Source organism: Lepidochelys olivacea, assembly GCF_965140295.1.
Source record: "Lepidochelys olivacea isolate rLepOli2 genome assembly, chromosome: 3".
Taxonomy (NCBI): Eukaryota; Metazoa; Chordata; order Testudines; family Cheloniidae; genus Lepidochelys; species Lepidochelys olivacea.
Genome location: NC_140413.1, coordinates 131,868,074 through 131,886,853, shown reverse-complemented (window position 1 = coordinate 131,886,853; position 18,780 = coordinate 131,868,074). Strand labels below are relative to the sequence as shown.

The window sequence follows — 18,780 nt, the reverse complement described above, 5'->3', positions numbered from 1 at the left end:
TAAATGTGTACATTCTTTTGTTGTAGAAAAATGTCCCTTTCTGTTTATCCACCTCTTACCTCCCCATATATGTTAACAGGAATGAACATTAAATTTAATTGCGTTCATCAAAAGGAGACTGTACCTCCATAGAGTTTCTTAATGTTAGACTTAATATTCAGCTTTTTGGTTGCAGGCTGCATGCTCTGTGGCCTTGTTTGTCTTCACAAGAACAGAGCCTCTGAATTAGGAAGACTTAAGTTTTAGCAGCTTTCTATGCTGCATCACTATCAGAGCAGATATGACTCTTCAGATCACTTTTGCGCCTGCTTTTATATAGGTAGGGAATAATAATATCAAGGTGATTAAATAGATCATATACTTACATATGAGACCTTGCCTTGCTATAGAAGTGCTCTGATTGACCTGAATGGCTTCTGGCTGAGGTCAGCTTATTCATTTTTATTTTTGCAGGCTCCAGAATACACAAGGTGCCTCATAGTACAAGTGAGACTTGATTATGGTAATAGTCATGGCAGCAAATCCACTTTCTAGTCTACTTGGTGCCTCCATAAAATAACTTCTTAAAATTGGCAAAATCAGGAAGCTCAGTCTAGTAGGGAGCCAGTTTCCATGTTTTGAATTCCAAGGACGTATTTTGAATGTTCAGGAACTCTTTAGTGTAAATTCCTCTGTTCCTTTTTAACTCAATCAAGGCCAAAACTCCATTTGTTATTTGTATTTTAAATTAAAATGGACCAAAACAGAAAGCTCACACCTAGTGTATCAAACTGATCTATCTATCCCTGGTTTACTGTGGTACTTTTGATCCTTGTTTGTTTGAAAACTAGTCTCTAAAATTGTGTAACCTTTTTTTTTTTTTTCTTTTTCTTCTCAGAATGAAATTGGAACTATAAAGCAAACGTTAGTTATTTTGGACTTTAACTACCTCTATAACGGAAAAGACCTCTTGCTGCAGTCAGAGGGCTTGTCTGCACAGGGAAGTTAGTGCACAGTAAGCTAGAGTGTGAATTTAAAGTGCATTAGCTATTTTGCACAAATCTCCCCATGTGGACACACTCTACTGCATACTAAGGCCACATCTACATTACACACCACTTTTCAGTGGCATGTAGTGTACATGTAGCTAAATGCCACCAGGGAAGGCACACTGTGTCAACACTGCAGTGCATAGCTACCCAAGTTAGTGAAAGCCTCTGGGAGCGGGGAGGCCATGGGAAAAGGCTTCAGCTGCTCCCTGCTGCCAGAGCCTTTCCTTGCTGCCTCCACCCCGCCAAAGCCTTTCTCTGCTGCCTCTCTCCACCCTCCCCCCCCCGAGCCTTTTCCTGCTGCTGGAATCTTTCCCTGAAGAGAAGGGCTCCAATGGCAGGAGCTGGCAGCCTTTCCCTGCCACCTGCCCACTGCCACAGCCTTTTACTGCAGAGGGAAAGGTTCCTGCAGCAAGACACTACACTGCTACATTTAGCAGTGTAGATGGGTGGCACAGCTTGGGCCAGTAGAGAACATGTAGGGAATGTACTTGGGGTACATATCCACACACTTCAGGTGTCTACTCTGCTGGCTTAATCCATGCCTTGCCATCTGCACTGCTATTTATACCCATACTAGGAGGGCTGTGCGTGTGTGCCCACTGCCAAAAAAAATCCTGCAGTGTAGAGAAACACTGCACTTTGGGCAGGCAGAGAAAGCTACTATGCACAAGGCACTTTTAGTGCGCAGTGTAAGTGTTCCCACAGGGAACTAGTACACACTAACCGCTGTGGGCTTTTTCCCCATGTAGACAAGCCCTAAGTCACTTGTAAGATGCACTGCTTCAGTTCTGTTCAAGGACTGGACAATTTGAAACTACTGTGGGAAATGAGATGGAATTATCTGAATGATAAAACTGTGATCCTGTTCTTTATAACTGGGATAGGAAAACATAAATGCTAATAACTTTATCTAGTGTTAGCTATTTTTACTTGTAATCTGTTATCTACAAATGAGGATAACTTATAAGGCCATTTTGTTTCTCGTCAGGTGAACTGGATCCAGAAAGGATGGGCTCAGGAATTCAGTATGGAGATGCTGCCTTGAGACAGCTGAGATCCCCACGTAGAGCACAGGCTCAAAGTGCTCAAGAATGTGGCTGTTAAAGAAAACACAACAAAAAAAATTGAACACTTGTTCTAGAAACAAAAGGTAAGCCATAGAAATTGAGAATGAGCATCTTTGGTAGGTTGCTCTACCTCATTAGTTTATTATATTGATGCCGCCATACAGAGCCTTCATATTTTGTGGTGTTGGACTTTTTCACAGCTAACTTGTTTGGTTTTGGGGGTACCAAGGTGAGTTGTCACCCCTCCCCCCTTGCCTTCAGTATGAGGTAGAGTTGCTTGCTCTTAGCTGGATGTCAGCTCCCTGACACCTCCAACCTGTTCGTCACCCATGCACACTTCTCTGGGCAATGCCAGCCCTTTCCACATAGTTCTCTGAAAAATCTGCTCAATGTGCAGTGGCAGTCACAAAGATAAATGTTAGGAATGGGATAGATAAGACAATAAATACCGTAATGCCACTATATAAATGCGTGGTGTGCCCACACCTTGAATACTGTCTGCTGTTCTGGTTACCCCATCTCAAAAAGATATTTTAGAATTGGAAAAAGTACAGATGAGTGCAACAAAACTTATTAGAGGTAAGCAACAGCTTCCATATGAGAAGAAATTAAAAAGACTGGAACTGTTCACCTTAGACAAGAGATGACCAAGGGCGGAATATGGTAGAGATCTATAAAATCATGAATGGTGTGGTGAAAATGAATAAGGAAGTATTATTTACCCCTTCATGTAACACAAGAACCAGACGTCACCCAATGAAATTGAAAGGCAGCAGGGTTAAAACAACGTAAGAAAGTGTTTCTTTACACAGTCAGGCTGTTGAACTCATTGCCAGGGGATGTTGTGAAGGCTAGAAATATAACTGGGTTCAAAAAATAATTAGCTAAGTTCATGGAGGATGGGTCCATCTATGGCTATTAGCCAAGATGGTTGGGCAAGGAACCCCATGCTTTGGGTGTCCCTAAACCTCTGACTGCCAGAAGCTGGGACTGGATGATGGCAGATATCCCTTGATGTTCTGTTTCATTCCCTCTGAAGCATATGGCACCAGCCACTATCTAAAGACAGCATTCTGGACTAGGTGCACCATTTTTCTGAGCCATATGGCCATTCCTATGTTCCTTTACCTTGCAAGTTAAGAATAGGTGTACTCCCGTCCCTGAGTTCTTTTGATGTGTTCCTGTAGTGTCCAGCTCCTTGTCTAGTGAACACTCACAGAAATACCAGGTCTGTGGTCCCCAAGGGAACAGTGTACACACCAGCTTACATGATGCAGCTCAGGATCAACACCTTGCTTAATACCTCAGTACTGAGATACTGTTATAGTGAAAACAGCAATAGGTTTATTAAAGATTCAAGAGTTGGGGAGTAATGATAATGGATAAAGAAGGGCTACATAAAAAACAAAATTACATGTTTTCTAGGTACTAAACTTAACTATTATGTTCAACTTTTGTCTAACGAAGTTTTATCTAATCCAGAGCCATTTGCAGCTTCTTTAACCAAGGCTGGTTGTGATCCTGTTTTCCTGAATGTAAATGCACTTTACTTCCTAGGTGCAGGATTAGGGGGTGTCTTCCTTTCCTTTTACTTATGTCCCCAAAGTTCATTGTCTGTACTTAGAAACAGTGTATCCGCATCACTTGTTTTTCCTCTCTTCTCTGTTGACTTGCATATCTCTCTGTTGACTTCATATGTAAATGTGCATCCATTGTGTTAACTTAAAATGCTTAATTTACATGGCAACAGAGGCACATGAATAAACATGTTCTGTCTGACAGGAAACCTGTTTTTCCACCTCTGCTATGACACAGAATCTAAGAACTTATTTTCAGTACCCATACACAGCTCTTCATGGTGTCTGTACATACATTTCACAACAATAACAATGACCAGTATGAGCCTAGATTTCATTTAAGACTTCACATAACATTCTTTGGTGAACCAGAACCTGTGTATCATGATCAGGATATTCTTGTAACCTCCTTGCCAGTTAGTGTTGTGGGGTTCTTGGGTTACAAAACCGTTGAACAATAAAGTAATATGCAAAGGTTCATTTGTGCTGCCATTTTCCTCTTCAAGTAGAGGTAGGTTCCATGCGTCAACTGTTGAAATATGAAATGATTGAGAAATTCTATAGAATAAAAATAATCAAAGGCCCTGCTCTTTGCACTGTTCTGCTGCCATGAAATATGTTCTAACTTTTCAATAGACATCTGTACTGTACAGAAGTGCAAACCATTTCCACAGTGTCATATGAAAATATTTCTAGAAATCAGAATTCAAAAAAACATAGGGTACACGTCCATATCTATCAAAGGCTTTTTTCATAATCAGTTTTTTTTAAAGTAAATGTTAAAAATCAAACTTGGTCTTTAAAATGAATTAAAATATAATATGTTGTTCCAAACATTCTCCTCTTCCTTCTAGGAAGAATAGCCTTAGGTGTCTTGCATCCCTTCTTATGACTTGAGCGGAAATGCAGCAAATGCTTCTTCCCTTTTGCTGGTGTAAGACAGAGTTACCACTTCAGGCTGTTGTCTAAAGTAATTTGCAGCATATGGGGGAGCACCAGTCTGACAGATGTCTCTGGGAGACAGAAAGGGAGGCTAGAATGTAACATCCCTCACTCTCTTTCCAGGAGTTCTCAAGCAGACTGTGGAAATGACGGGCATGTTCCAATGAAGATCAGCAGCTGATTTCTCCTTGCAAGAATGCCTGACTGTTTCCCGCATGGCTCTTGAAACAAAAAGGGAGGCAATGAGCTGTGTTTGGCCAGCCCTTCTCAGAATCAGAGTTGATGCTTCCCAACTCTGGAGGTGTGCCAGGCTGGAGAGGGAGAGCTATTGATAGACAAGCCTGTTTCCTCTCCTCCTTCCAGTAGCACACAGGGGCTTACAGATGGGTGGAAGTCAGATGCTCTACTTTAGGGAGCTCAGCAAGCTGGTTTGTTTGCTTAACTTCCTCAGGAGCACTTCTCCCACTCTCCAGTTTCCTTCAACTATCTAGGGTTTTCTTGAGGGCTTTTTTCATCTAGCTGTCCATCCAACCTAAGAATGGCCATACTGGGTCAGACCAAGGGTCCATATAGCACAGTATCCCGTCTTCCGACAGTGGCCAATGCCTGGTGCCCCAGAGGGAATAAACAGAACAAATAATCTTCAAGTGCTCCATCCTGTCACCCATTCCCAGCTTCTGGCAAACAGAGGCTAGGGACACCATTCCTGCCCATCCTGGCTAATAGCCAGTGATGGACCTATCCTCCATGAATTTATCTAATTATTGTTTTAACCATGTTATAGTCTTGGCCTTCACAACATCCTCTGGCAAAGAGTTCCACAGGTTGTGCGCTGTGTGAAGAAATACTTCCTTTTGTTTTAAACTTGCTCCCTATTAATTTCATTTGGTGACCCCCAGTTCCTGTGTTACATGAAGGAGTAAATAACACTTCCTTATTTACTTTCTCTACACCAGTCATGATTTTATAGACCTCAATCATATCTCCCCTTAATTATCTCTTTTCCAACCTGAAAGTCCCTGTCTTACTAATCTCTCCTCATAAGGAAGCCGTTCCATACTCCGAATCATTTTAGTTGCCCTTTTCTGAACCTTTTCCAATTCCAATATATCTTTTTTGAGATGTGGTGACCACATCTGCACACAGTATTCAATATGTGGGCATACCATGGATTTATAGAGGCAATATATTTTCTGTCTTATTATCTAGCCCTTTCTTAATGATTCCCAACATTCTGTTTGCTTTTTTGATTGCTGCTGCACATTGAGTGGATGTTTTCAGAGAACTATCCACAATGACTCCAAGATCTTTCTTGAGTAGTAACAGCTAATTTAGACCCCATCATTTTATATGTATAGTTGGGATTATGTTTTCCAATGTGCATTACTTTGCCTTTATCAACATTGAATTTCATCTGCCATTTTGTTGCCCATTCACCCAGTTTTGAGAGATCCTTTTGTAGCTCTTCTCATTCTGCCTGGGACTTAACTATCTTGAGTAGTTTTGTATCCTCTGCAAATTTTGTCACCTCACTGTTTACCCCTTTTTCCTGATGATTTGTGAATATGTTGAATAGGACTGATCCCAGTACAGACCACAGGGGAACACCACTGTTTACCCCTCTCCATTCTGAAAACTGACCATTAATTCCTACCCTTTGTTTCCTATCTTTTAACCAGTTTACCAATCCATGAGAAGACCTTCTCATGACGGCTTACTTTGCTTAAGAGTCTTTGGTGAGGGACTTTGTGAATGGCTTTCTGAAAATCTAAGCACACTATATCCACTGGATCACCCTTTTCCACATGCTTGTTGACCCCCCTCAAAGAATTCTAGTAGATTGAGGCATGATTTCCCTTTACAAAAACCATGTTGACTCTTCCCCAACAAATTATGTTCTTCTATGTGTCTGACAATTTTGTTTTTACTATTGTTTCAACTAGTTTGCCCGGTACTGAAATCAGGCTTACTGGCCTGCAATTGCTGGGATCGCTTCTGGAGCCCTTTTTAAAAATTGGCATCACGTTAGCTATCCTCCAGTCATAGAATCATAGAATATCAGGGTTGGAAGGGACCCCAGAAGGTCATCTAGTCCAACCCCCTGCTCAAAGCAGGACCAATTCCCAGTTAAATCATCCCAGCCAGGGCTTTGTCAAGCCTGACCTTAAAAACCTCTAAGGAAGGAGATTCTACCACCTCCCTAGGTAACGCATTCCAGTGTTTCACCACCCTCTTAGTGAAAAAGTTTTTCCTAATATCCAATCTAAACCTCCCCCACTGCAACTTGAGACCATTACTCCTCGTTCTGTCATCTGCTACAATTGAGAACAGTCTAGAGCCATCCTCTTTGGAACCCCCTTTCAGGTAGTTGAAAGCAGCTATCAAATCCCCCCTCATTCTTCTCTTCTGCAGGCTAAACAATCCCAGCTCCCTCAGCCTCTCCTCATAACTCATGTGTTCCAGTCCCCTAATCATTTTTGTTGCCCTTCGCTGGACTCTCTCCAATTTATCCACATCCTTCTTGAAGTGTGGGGCCCAAAACTGGACACAGTACTCCAGATGAGGCCTCACCAATGTCGAATAGAGGGGAACGATCACGTCCCTCGATCTGCTTGCTATGCCCCTACTTATACATCCCAAAATGCCATTGGCCTTCTTGGCAACAAGGGCACACTGCTGACTCATATCCAGCTTCTCGTCCACTGTCACCCCAGGTCCTTTTCCGCAGAACTGCTGCCTAGCCATTCGGTCCCTAGTCTGTAGCTGTGCATTGGGTTCTTCCGTCCTAAGTGCAGGACCCTGCACTTATCCTTATTGAACCTCATCAGATTCCTTTTGGCCCATTTGGCCCATTTTTGAGTCATTTGGTACAGAAGTGGATTTAAATGATAGGTTACAAACTATAGTTAGTTAGTTCTGCAATTTCACATTTGAGTTCCTCAGAACTCTTTGGTGAATATCATCTGGTCCTGGTGACTTCTTGCTGTTAAATTTATCAGTTGGTTGCAAAACCTCCGCTAATGACACCTCAATCTGGAACAGTTCCTCAGATTTGTCACCTAAAAAGAATGGCTCAGGTTTGGGAATCTCCCTCACATCCTCAACCGTGAAGACTGATGCAAAGAATTCATTTAGTTTCTCCGCAATGACCTTATCGTCCTTGAGTGCTCCTTTAGCATCTTGATCGTCCAGTGGCCCCACTGGTGGTTTAGCAGGGTTCCTGCTTCTGATGTCCTTTTAAAAAAAAAAAAAAAAAAAAAAATTGTATTCCTTTTTTGAGTCTTTGGCTAGCTGTTCTTCAAATTCTTTTTTGGCCTTCCTAATTATAGTTTTACACTTCATTTGCCAGAGTTTATGCTCTTTTCTAGTTTCCTCACTAGGATTTAACTTCCACTTTTTAAAGGATGCCTTTTTGCCTCTCACTGCTTCTTTTACCTGTTGTTTAGCCATGGTGGCACTTTTTTAATTCTCTTAATTTGTTTTTTTAATTTGGGTATACATTTAAGTTGAGCCTCTATTATGGTGCCTTTAAAAGGTTTCCATGCAGCTTGCAGGGCTTTCACTTAAGGCACTGTACCTTTTTAATTTCTGTTTAGCTAACCTCCTCATTTTTGTGTAGTTACCCTTTCTGAAATTAAATGCTACAGTGTTGGGCTGCTGTAGTGTTTTCCCTGCCACAGGGATGTTAAATTTAATTATATTATGGTCATTATTATCAGGCTGTCCAGCTATATTCACCTCTTGGACCAGATCCTGTGCTCCACTTGGTCCTAAATCAAGAATGGCCTCTTCTCTTGTGGGTTCCAGGACTAGCTGGTCCAAGATGCATTTAAGGTGTCAAGAAACTTTATCTCTGCATCCCATCCTGAGGTGATTATGCACCCAGTCAATATGTGGCTAGTTGAAATCCCCTATTATTATTGAGTTTTTTTTATTTTAATAGCCTCTCTAATCTCCCTGAGCATTTCACAGTCCCTATCACCATCCTGGTCAGGTGGTCAGTAATATATCCCTACTGCTATATTATTCTTATTCAATCATGAAATTACTATCCTTAGATTCTGTGGTACATTGGTTCATTTAAGATTTTGACTTCATTTGATTCTATGCTTTCTTTCACATGTGGTGCCACTCCCCCACAAGCAGAACCTGTTCTGTCCTTCCAGTATATTTTGTACCCTGGTATTACTGTGTCCCATTGATTACTCTCATTCTGCCAAGTGTTTGTGATGCCTATTATATCAATATTTTCATTTAATACGAGGCGCTCTAGTTCATCCATCTTATTATTTAGACTTCTAGCATTGGCATATAAGCACTTTAAAAACTTGTCACTTTTTAGGTGTCTGCCACTTATGTGATGTAATTGAATGAGACTTTTTTCATTTGACTGTTTCTCATCAGATCCTACCTGTATTTTATCATCTTCCATCCTCTCCTCCTTACTAGGACATAGAGAATCTTCATTTATATATCCTCCCGCTAAGGGATGTCTGTGTCCGAACCATGTGCTCTTCCGCACCTGTCAGCTTTCCCCCATCCCTTTAAAAACTGCTCAATGACCTTTTTAATTTTAAACTAAATGCCAGTAATCTGGTTCCATTTTGGTTTAGGTGGAACCTATCCATCCTGTATAGGCTCCCCCTTTCCCAAAAGTTTACCCAGTTCCTAATAAATCTAACCCCCCCCTCCCCCTCCTACCTACACCATTGTCTCATCCACACATTGAGACCCTGCAGTTCTTCCTGTCTAACTGGCCCTGCGTGTGGAACTGGAAGCATTTCAGAGACTGCTACCATGGAGCTCCTGGACTTCAATTTCTTACCTAGCAGCCTAAATTTGGCCTCCAGGACCTCCCTCCCATCCTTCGCATGTCACTGGTACCTACATGTACCACGACCACCAGCTCCTCCCCAGCACTACACATAAGTCTATCTAGATGTCATGAGAGATCCGCAACCTTTGCACCAGGCAGGCAAGTCACCAAGTGGTTCTCTTGGTCATCGCAAACCCAGCTATCTGTTTCTAACGATTAGAATCGGCCATTACTAATACCTGTCTCTTCCTAATAACTGGAGTTCCCTCCCTTGGAGAGGTATCCTCATCTGGAAGGAGGGTCCCAACTACAGGATCATTTCCCTCTGCTTCAGTTGGATGTCCTCCTTCCTGGAGACTTTCATCCTCCTCAATAACACAGAGGCTGTCAGACGGGGGGTGGGACCATTCTACTGTGTCCTGGAAAGTCTCATCTATGTTACCTCTCTGTCTCCCTTAGCTCCTCCAGCTCAGCCACCCTGATCTCCAAAGCCCGTACACAGTCTTGGAGAGCCAGGAGCTCCTTGCACCGAATGCACACATATGTCGCCTGCTCATAGGGCAGGTAATCAATACATGCTGCATTTGGTGCAATAAACAGATGGTTTTTGAGGAGAGCCACCCAGTTGCTCTGAGCTGCAGATGTATTAAAAATAAAACTGGTCTTTGAAACGCAATAACTGAATTATTTTCTCTGCATTCATTTTGGCCTGCGTGTGATATAGTATGAGTAGTACACATCCTCTTCATTCAAGTTGCTAGCAGAAATCTGAACAGAGGAGGTTGAAACTTAAGAAAGAGAGCAAAGTTTTAAAAATTTGCAAATATTGATTTCTTAAATCAACTGTCATCCTTAAATCCTAAAATGAAACTTTCTATTCCTAGTGTAATCTGTGAGTTGGCAATCCCTCAATCAAAGGGCTTTAAAGGGCTTTGTGCTCTTTAAATGAAGGAAAACTAGAAGGAGGATGCAGCTTGAGGGATCCTGAGTTTGCAAATGACTTGAAGAATGCATCCATCTGAAGTCCCAGGAACTTCAATGGGGCTTCGCAAGGGTGCATGTGCATGGATCCAATTGCAGGATTTGAACCTTTTTTTCCCCCCTAAACTTAGAAAGCTTAAATTTTCATAAAATGTTCACAGCAATGATATGTTCTTTTGTATTTTTCAGATGTCCATGCAATTGGTGTTTGTAGCAACAACTGACAAAGCTTGAAGGCTATGCAGTTTTTTAAAAACATCTTTACTAACGTATGTGAACAGAAAAGCCACTGCTGGAAAAACAGTTCTGTATGGTGGTAGGCAAGAATGTGCATATGACACAGCAGACTGCAAAACAAACCTGACAATTCAGTGGACAATACTAAGACTCACCTGTATGTAAACCATTTTCCGTTACATATTTTTGTCACTCACCTTTAAAGTATTGCTGTATACTGTATATAATGTAACAGTAAATTTCCAAAGCATGATCTACTTATGTTTGATATAATAAATGTTGCACTAAAAGCAATTATATTTTATTTTTTTAATCATATTAACTAAAACTTGTTAACTGAGTTAGGCTTTGTCGTGTTTGTGTTAATTGCACACTAGGTTATGTTTATGACCTGAAATACAAAGCCACTGGCACTGTCACTGATTTTTCCTTCTTCACTACGTTTGCCACACTCTACAGGGTGTTTACATGATCATTCTTGAAGTACGGTGAGGACATTACCTACGTTTACTAATCTGTCAGATTTGGAATGGACGTTTTAATGAAGTGCATCTGTCCTGTTTTCTGACCATTCTTAAATAAATTTCTCTCAACTATATTTTTTCCTACTTTGTAGGTTAAAAATGCTGCTGCTAAGTCTCTGAAATGACTGCTGTCTGACCTTGGATCTTGGAATTTTTTTCTGTGTTCTCTGGTTCTTTTCTTTTCCTTTTCTACTTCTGTTGTATAGAAGCGGGGGCCAATGAGGTTAGTGGGTTTGTTTTTGTTTGGAAAAACTGTGCATCTTCTATTTAATGATTCTAATGCTGCGTGAGGAGTCCATGAGAAATCATTGTGGTGATCTTTCATGTGTCTGTAATGAGAGCAGTTTCTATAAGGTATTGCTTAATCTCATTAGACTGCACTTCTCAAAAATGCTTTAGCTACTAATAAAGCAATCGGCCATAAAAAGTAATGGGTGCTGCTGAATGCATACCTGTTCAGTGCGGCCAAGTGTTTCAAATGTACGGTATCTAGGAAGTGCAACCAACTATGCTGAATGTGGAATTTTCATTAAAATTTATTTTAAATATTCTAAAAAACTATATATGGTATTATGGGATTTTAAACATAGGGCTTGATGGTTCTAATTGGAGGGTCTCTTCATACAAGTCTCCCCTCTGGCCTGCAATAGGGTACCATCCTCCCTGTTGTCAGATCCCACTGAGGGTATTTCATAGTGTTGGTGATTTATATACATGAGGAAATGGAATATAGGTGGGCTACATGCATTTTTCTCTCTGCCCCTGGAAACCATCAGGTATTCAGCCTGTCATATTAACTTTAGTGCAGAGTTGTTTAGGATGTTGGAACCTCCCTCCTGAGCTCTTTATTGTGGGGCAAAACAGCCAGCACAGGAAATCCTGTTGTCATGGCTCCATTAGAGCTATACTAAGGCGGTGGGAGAGAGTCCAATGACAGCAGGAAGCCTAGATATCCACATCACTCTCCAGGAGTGGTGGGAAATCTATATAGCTTATGTATTGCCACTTAAGGACCTATGGAGTGGGGGCATTTCTGAAAGGAATGTAATAAGGAGGGGGGTCAAAGGGTTTCTCAAGAATGTAAGTCCAGAATAACTCCATTGAGCTTAAGGTTATACGGGTGTAACTGAACAGGATTTGGCCCAAGAAACCTAGCAACACAAAAAATTATTTGTCAGACATCTATTACAATTCCATGGGCCAAAAACTGCATTACTGAGGGATACCTGAATCCTCACTTGTTAAAGAACACAGGTAGAATATAAATGTTTCAATATTAAAATGAAACTGAATTATAGTGCCAGAGGGTATTGGCAGCACATGAGCACAGCTAGAGTGCTTGAGGTAGATACTAGAGCCCCTCAATGGAATTCTAATCCTACATTTAAAGATAGTGCATCTTGGGGCTTGGTGCAGTTTAAATGTTTTTCCAAAAGGGTGTGGGTCTGTATCTAAACTGAATGTAAAAGCAAAAGGATTAAATTGAATCATCTTACCATGCTTTGTACAGGGAAAATCTAACTTTGAAGTCTTGCAGGTCATTAATCCAAGTAGCTTTGTATGATGTTCCTTTCTCAATAAAAATGGTCAGCATGCAGCATTAGACTTAAATGACATGTAGAAAAGACGCTTATTGTATTATTCCTGGGGGGAATTCTGCACCCAAAAAATATTTTTTAATTCTGCAAAATTCTACATATTTTATTTTGGTAATTTATTTCAAAATACCTGTCAGCAAGTATGTCTGTAACAATGCATACTACAAAAAAGATTCAGGAAATGTTTTTTGACAAATAGATGCCTTACTGGGCATATTAATACAGAACTCAGTAATTAAACAACAATACAGAACTATTTCCCACACCCCTCAAAAGCAGTGCAAACGCTTGGGGGAATCAGGGGTAATGGAAGAGCTGAGGGAGAGGGAAGTAAATGGCTGGAGAGGAACCTGGATGTGAACTTAAAGGGTTGTTGGGTATGGGTGGGGAAAGTATGGAACAGGTTGGGGGGGGCGGGGAGGGATTGTTAGGGAGTGTCCCCATGCAGACCTTGAGTGACCCCTAGCCTCTACCATTCTTTCAGGCACATCTGCCCTGTCCCCATGTGTTTCTGTGCCCCCACGCTCCATCCACTTCCCCCCTGTAGCTCTGCATCTCCCTCCCCCATATCCCTGTGCCTCCACTCCCATTCAGCCTCTGCCCCAGTCTGTCCTCCCCCACTAGCCCTTAGGAGCCCCGATCTGACCCGCAGCAGCCCCACGCTGTCTATCTCCCCATATTTCCTGACCTGGTCCAACAGGCACTGTGAAGAAGGCAGGCTCTTTCTCTTCCCTATCCTGGCTGGAGCTTGCCAGGAGCAGCTGCTGTGCTCTAGTGCCACAGCGCCCTCTGGTGGGCAAAACTGCAGCAACTTTTCAGCAGAAGCTATTTTCTACCAAAAAATGTTTAAAATGTGCATGGTACATGAAAACATACACGCGCACAGTGATGCAGAATTCCCCTAGGAGTATTGTATAGCATAGATGTCTGACCATCCATTTCTGGTCTACCTAGCTGACCAGAAATGCTCCCAAGGAATGTTCCTCTCCTGGTATATTTGCATATATTTTTTGGAAACTGCCTAATACTGCATTTCAAAGCCTAAAATAACTCCAAAGAACCATAATATGTAAATATCTGCCTTGATCCCAATTTCTGGGTTGTCTTCTAGCACGTATCATCTGGAAGTGCTTTCTACCACAGCCCCTCTGTTTCTCCTCCCAGACAAGAGAGAGAATATAACTGGTGATTCAAAATAGAGGGAGTTTGCACATCAGACTTGAAAGATGCTGCTGATAGCTTTTAGTTTTAGATCCTGCAGTTGCCTGTCCTTTGATCCCAGACTCCGCTGGAGGTAGTCCAATGGGATATGTTGCCTTCATACCAGCTTCTTTAAGTTGGGAGAATTTGTGTCCTGTTTTCCACATTCCCAAAACAGGAATGAATGCTGGGAAATGAGTGTCTGGTTTTCACCTTTACACCTCCTGTTCAACTTTTTGGTAGATGGTGAAGAAAGGGGAAGGCCGCCTGACCTTCCTAGTTCTGAGATGTAGCACAAGCCGTGGTCTCTCTCCTGCCACTATTGCTGTGATCAAAGTGGGTAGGGCCTTTAATCATCCAGTTTTACTATTACTCACCAAGTTAAGGGTGCTGATAAGAGGAAGGTTTGCTTAATTCCAAGATTCTCTAACCCCAGTGCTACTTGCAGTGTGGTCTCAGGTGACTTTCTCCTCCTTGAGTGATAAACCTCATTCATTTTCCTTCTCTGCAGCTCTTTACTTTTCTCTGTTACAATGTAGTTTTCTTCAGTGTTACAAATGTGATCTTTTTGTTTTTTCCAAACAGTCTGAGAAATAACTGGTGCAGCTTTAGATTTGGAGTGATTAAAAACAGTATCTCTTCCTCCCTCCTGCCGTTCACATACAAAGCTGATAAAGAAGCCTTTTGTTTATATGAGAGTACTTTTTGAATAGTTTGGTCAATTTTCTGGAACTAAAAATAAGCTAAGCACAATTTTTTTCTGTAAGCTTCCAGATTCCCTTCATTGTAGAATAAGTAGCTTTATTACAGTAAGCCTTAGTGTATATACTTGATCTTAACATCTTAGTGTTTCTAAAAATAGTGCATTCAGACAGTGCACATTAACAAGGTTAAAGTGCATGACTTGTATGTTAAGATTTGTACTGTAATGCATATTTCATTTTAATGACCAATTGGTACTAGAGGTAAAGTAATAAGGTGTTTTAAAACTTAATGTAGTAAGCTTTGGGAAAAATGTAATCATTACAGAGGGTAGCTCTCCACAGAGTGTACGTTAGATTATCTATTATTCCACAGTGATAGACTTGAAGATCTCAAATGTCGTGCTAGGAACATCCCGAAACTAGTAGTTCAAGTTTGGCTCTAAAATTTTAATCATACATGTAACAAAGCAGATTGACAAACGTAGTGTTTACCTAAATAGTCCCCTTACCTTCCCTAAACATAGCGCATTCATTCCATGTGTAAAGTTTTTACTCTAAGGCCATGTCTACACTATGAAATTAGGTTGAATTTATAGAAGTTGGTTTTCTAGAAAGCGTTTTTATACAGTTGATTGTGTGTCCCCACACAAATGCTCTAAGTGCATTTAGGCGGCAGTGTGCATCCACAGTACTGAGGCAACTGTCAACTTCCAGAGCTTTGCACTGTGGGTAGCTGTCCCACAGTCTCTGCCGCCCATTTGAATTCTGGGTAGAAATCCCAGTGCCTGATGGGGCAAAAACATTGTCAGGGGTGGTTCTGGATACATATCCTCAGGTCCCCCCCTTCCCTTCCTGGCTGAGTGACTTAGCCAGGTCATTTCCCTTTTAAGTTTCATCTCATGACAGTTCAGTCCTGCCAGCAGTCCTACTGCACCGTCTTCTAATGAGCAGCCAGCAGACGACAACTGTCAGCAGTAATACTTCACCGTCTTTGGCTGAGCACCCAGAAGCTGATGATGGCCAGCAGTCGTACTGCACCGTCTGCTGCCAGCAAGATGTATAAAGATAGATTAAGTGGATCAAAACAAGAAATAGACCAGATTTGTTTTCTATTCATTTTCTCCTCCCTCCCTCCGTGAAATCAATGGCCTGCTAAACCCAGCGTTTTGAGTTCTATCCTTGCAGGGGCCATTCTGTTTCTACTTGATGCAAAGCCACCCCCTTTGTTGATTTTAATTCCCTGTAAGCCATGTTGTCAGTCACCCCTCCCTCTGTCAGAGCAACGGCAGACAATTGTTTCACGCCCTTTTCCCTGGATTGCCTAAGCAGACACCATAGCACAGCAAGCATGGAGCCCATTCAGCTCACCGCAGCAGTTATGACCATTGTAAACACCTCGCATGTTATCATGCAGTTTATGCAGAACCAGCACCTGAAAAACCAGGAGAGGAGGGGACGGCAGCACAGTGATGAGGATATGAACACAGATTTCTCTAAAAGCATGGTCCCCAGCAATTTGGAGATCATAGTGTTACTGGGGCAGGCTCATGCCATGGAAAGCCAATTCTGGGCCTGGGAAACAAGCACCGAGTGGTGGAACCACATGGTGTTGCAGGTTTGGGATGATTCCCAGTGGCTCCAAAACTTTCGCATGCGTAAGGGCACTTTTATGGAACTTTGTGACTCGCTTTCCCCTGTCCTGAAGCACAAGAATACCAAGATGAGAGCAGCCCTCACAGTTCACAAGCGAGTGGCAATAGCCCTGTGGAAGCTTGCAACGCCAGACAGTTACTGGTCAGTCGGTAATCAATTTGAAGTGGGCAAATCTACTGTGGGTATTGCTGTGATGCAAGTAGCCAGTATAATCATTGACCTGCTGCTGTCAAAGGTAGTGACTCTGGGAAATGTGCAGGTCATACTAGATGGCTTTGCTGCAATGGGATTCCCTAACTGTGGTGGGGCTATAGAAGGAATACATATCCCTATCTTGGGACCAGAGCACCAGGGCAGCCAGTACATAAACCGCAAGGGGTACTTTTCAATGGTGCTGCAAGCACTGGTGGATCACAAGGGACGTTTCACCAACATCAACGTGGGATGGCTGGGGACCCAGCCTACCCCTTAATACCATGGCTCATGAAGCTGTACACAGGCACCCTGGACCGTAGTAGGGAGCTGTTCACCTATAGGCTGAGCAAGTGCAGAACGGTGGTACAGTGTGCATTTGGATGCTTAAAGGGTCGCTGGCGCAGTTTACTAACTCACTTAGACCTCAGCGAAACCAATATTCCCATTGTTATTGCTGCTTGCTGTGTGCTCCGCAATCTCTCTGAGAGTAAGGGGGAGACATTTATGGCGGGGTGGGAGGTTGATGCAAATCGCTTGGCCACTGAACACACACAGCCAGACACCAGGACGGTTAGAAGAGCACAGCAGGAAGGGCTGTGCATCAGAGAAGCTTTGAAAACGAGTTTCATGATTGGCCAGGGTAGTGTGTGACATTTCTGTTTTTCTCCTTGATGAAAACCTGCCCCCTTGGTTTCCTCCAAATTCCCTATAAGCCACCCCCTCCTTCCCCCCTTCGATCACAGCTTGCTTGCAAAGGAAATAAAGTCACTATCATTTTAAAAAACATGTATTCTTTATTAATTGATTATAAAAAGAGGGAGATAACTCACAAGGTAGCCCCGGTGGGGTAGGGGAGGAGGGAAGGAAAAGGCCACGTTAAAACTTCTTGAATGACAGCCTGCTGTTTGTTGCTTGGGCTGTCTATTAGGGTGGAGTGTTTGGGTGCCCGGAGCCTCCCTCCCTTCCCCCCAATGTTCTTGGGCATCTGGGTGCGGAGCCTATGGAACTTGGGGAGGAGGGAGGGTAGTTAAACAGGGGCTGCAGCGGCAGTCTGTGATCCTGGTGCCATTCATGAACCTCCACCAGATGCTGGAGCATGTCCCTTTGATCCTGCAGTAGCCCCAGCATTGCCTCATGCCTCCTCTGATCTTCCGGCCGTCACCTCTCCTCACATTCTTTGGCCACTTTCCTTTGCTATTGTGTCCCTCCACACATTCTGCTGAGCTCTGTCAGTGCTGGACGACTGCATGAGCTCAGAGAACATTTCATCGTGTGTGCGGTTTTTTGCTGCCTTATCTGAGATAGGGATGGAGGAGGGAGGCTTGAAACATTTGCAGCTGCTGGAATTAAAAAAGGGAGTGAAGTATTTTAAAAGATACATTTTACAGAACAATGGCTGTACTCTTTCACAGTGAACAACACTATTCATATTACCTAGCACATATGATTTTGGTACAAGGTCGCATTTTGCATCTTATATTGAGTGCCTGCAGCTTTGGTGTTAGAGATCACACACGCAGGGCTGGGCAACACAATTCTGCTTGCAGGCGGCCATCGTAAGCCATAGTCTTTTGGCTTCTGCAACCTTCAAAACAGCAGCGCCCTCCTCTCCCATACCAAGCAAAGCACGTTGAGTTGGTCATTTAGTGCTGCGGTTTTCCTGTTAACATGCAGCAGCAGAAACCAAACTAACCCCCCCCATCCAATTCTTTAGGATGATTGCTTTACCACTCCCCCCACCGCATGGCTGATATTAGGGAAGATCCCTGCTAGCCAAACGCGAACAGCTCAGCCACGCGGTGGGGGAGAGGGGGCATTCACGCTAACTGCGGGGAGAATTTCTTTTCAGCCACAGGCAAACAGCCAAGTAGGAACGGGCACCTCTGAATGTCCCTTTAATTAAATTCCCCTATTTCAACCAGGTTACCATGAATGATACCACTCTCCTGAGGATAACACAGAGAGATAAAGAACAGATGTTACTTGAATGCCAGCAAACACCGGGACCGTACGCTGCCAGGCTTTGTCATGCAATGATACCAGTTTACTTGCTACTAGCATGGCGTGGTAAAGTGTCCTAACATGGAGGATGGAATAAGGCTGCTCTCCCCAGAAACCTTCTGCAAAGGCTTTTAAAGTACCTCCAGGAGAGCTTCATGGAGATGTCCCTGGAGGATTTCCGCTCCATCCCCAGACATGTTAACAGACTTTTCCAGTAGCTGTACTGGCCACGAATGCATCCTAAGTCCTCAGGG

At 42.8% G+C, this 18,780-nt stretch overlaps 1 protein-coding gene across 1 annotated transcript in view; it reads left to right on the top strand.

Moving 5' to 3' along the window:
- The window catches only part of RAB4A (RAB4A, member RAS oncogene family), a 31,512-nt gene extending 20,567 nt beyond the window's left edge, over nt 1-10,945 (top strand). Inside the window, exons 7-8 of the mRNA XM_084624841.1 lie at nt 2,020-2,181; nt 10,604-10,945. Of these exons, the coding sequence (XP_084480967.1) occupies nt 2,020-2,135 (116 nt within the window). The 3' untranslated portion in view covers nt 2,136-2,181; nt 10,604-10,945. The remainder of the gene's footprint in view (nt 1-2,019; nt 2,182-10,603) is intronic.
- Nucleotides 10,946-18,780: the final 7,835 nt, after the last annotated feature.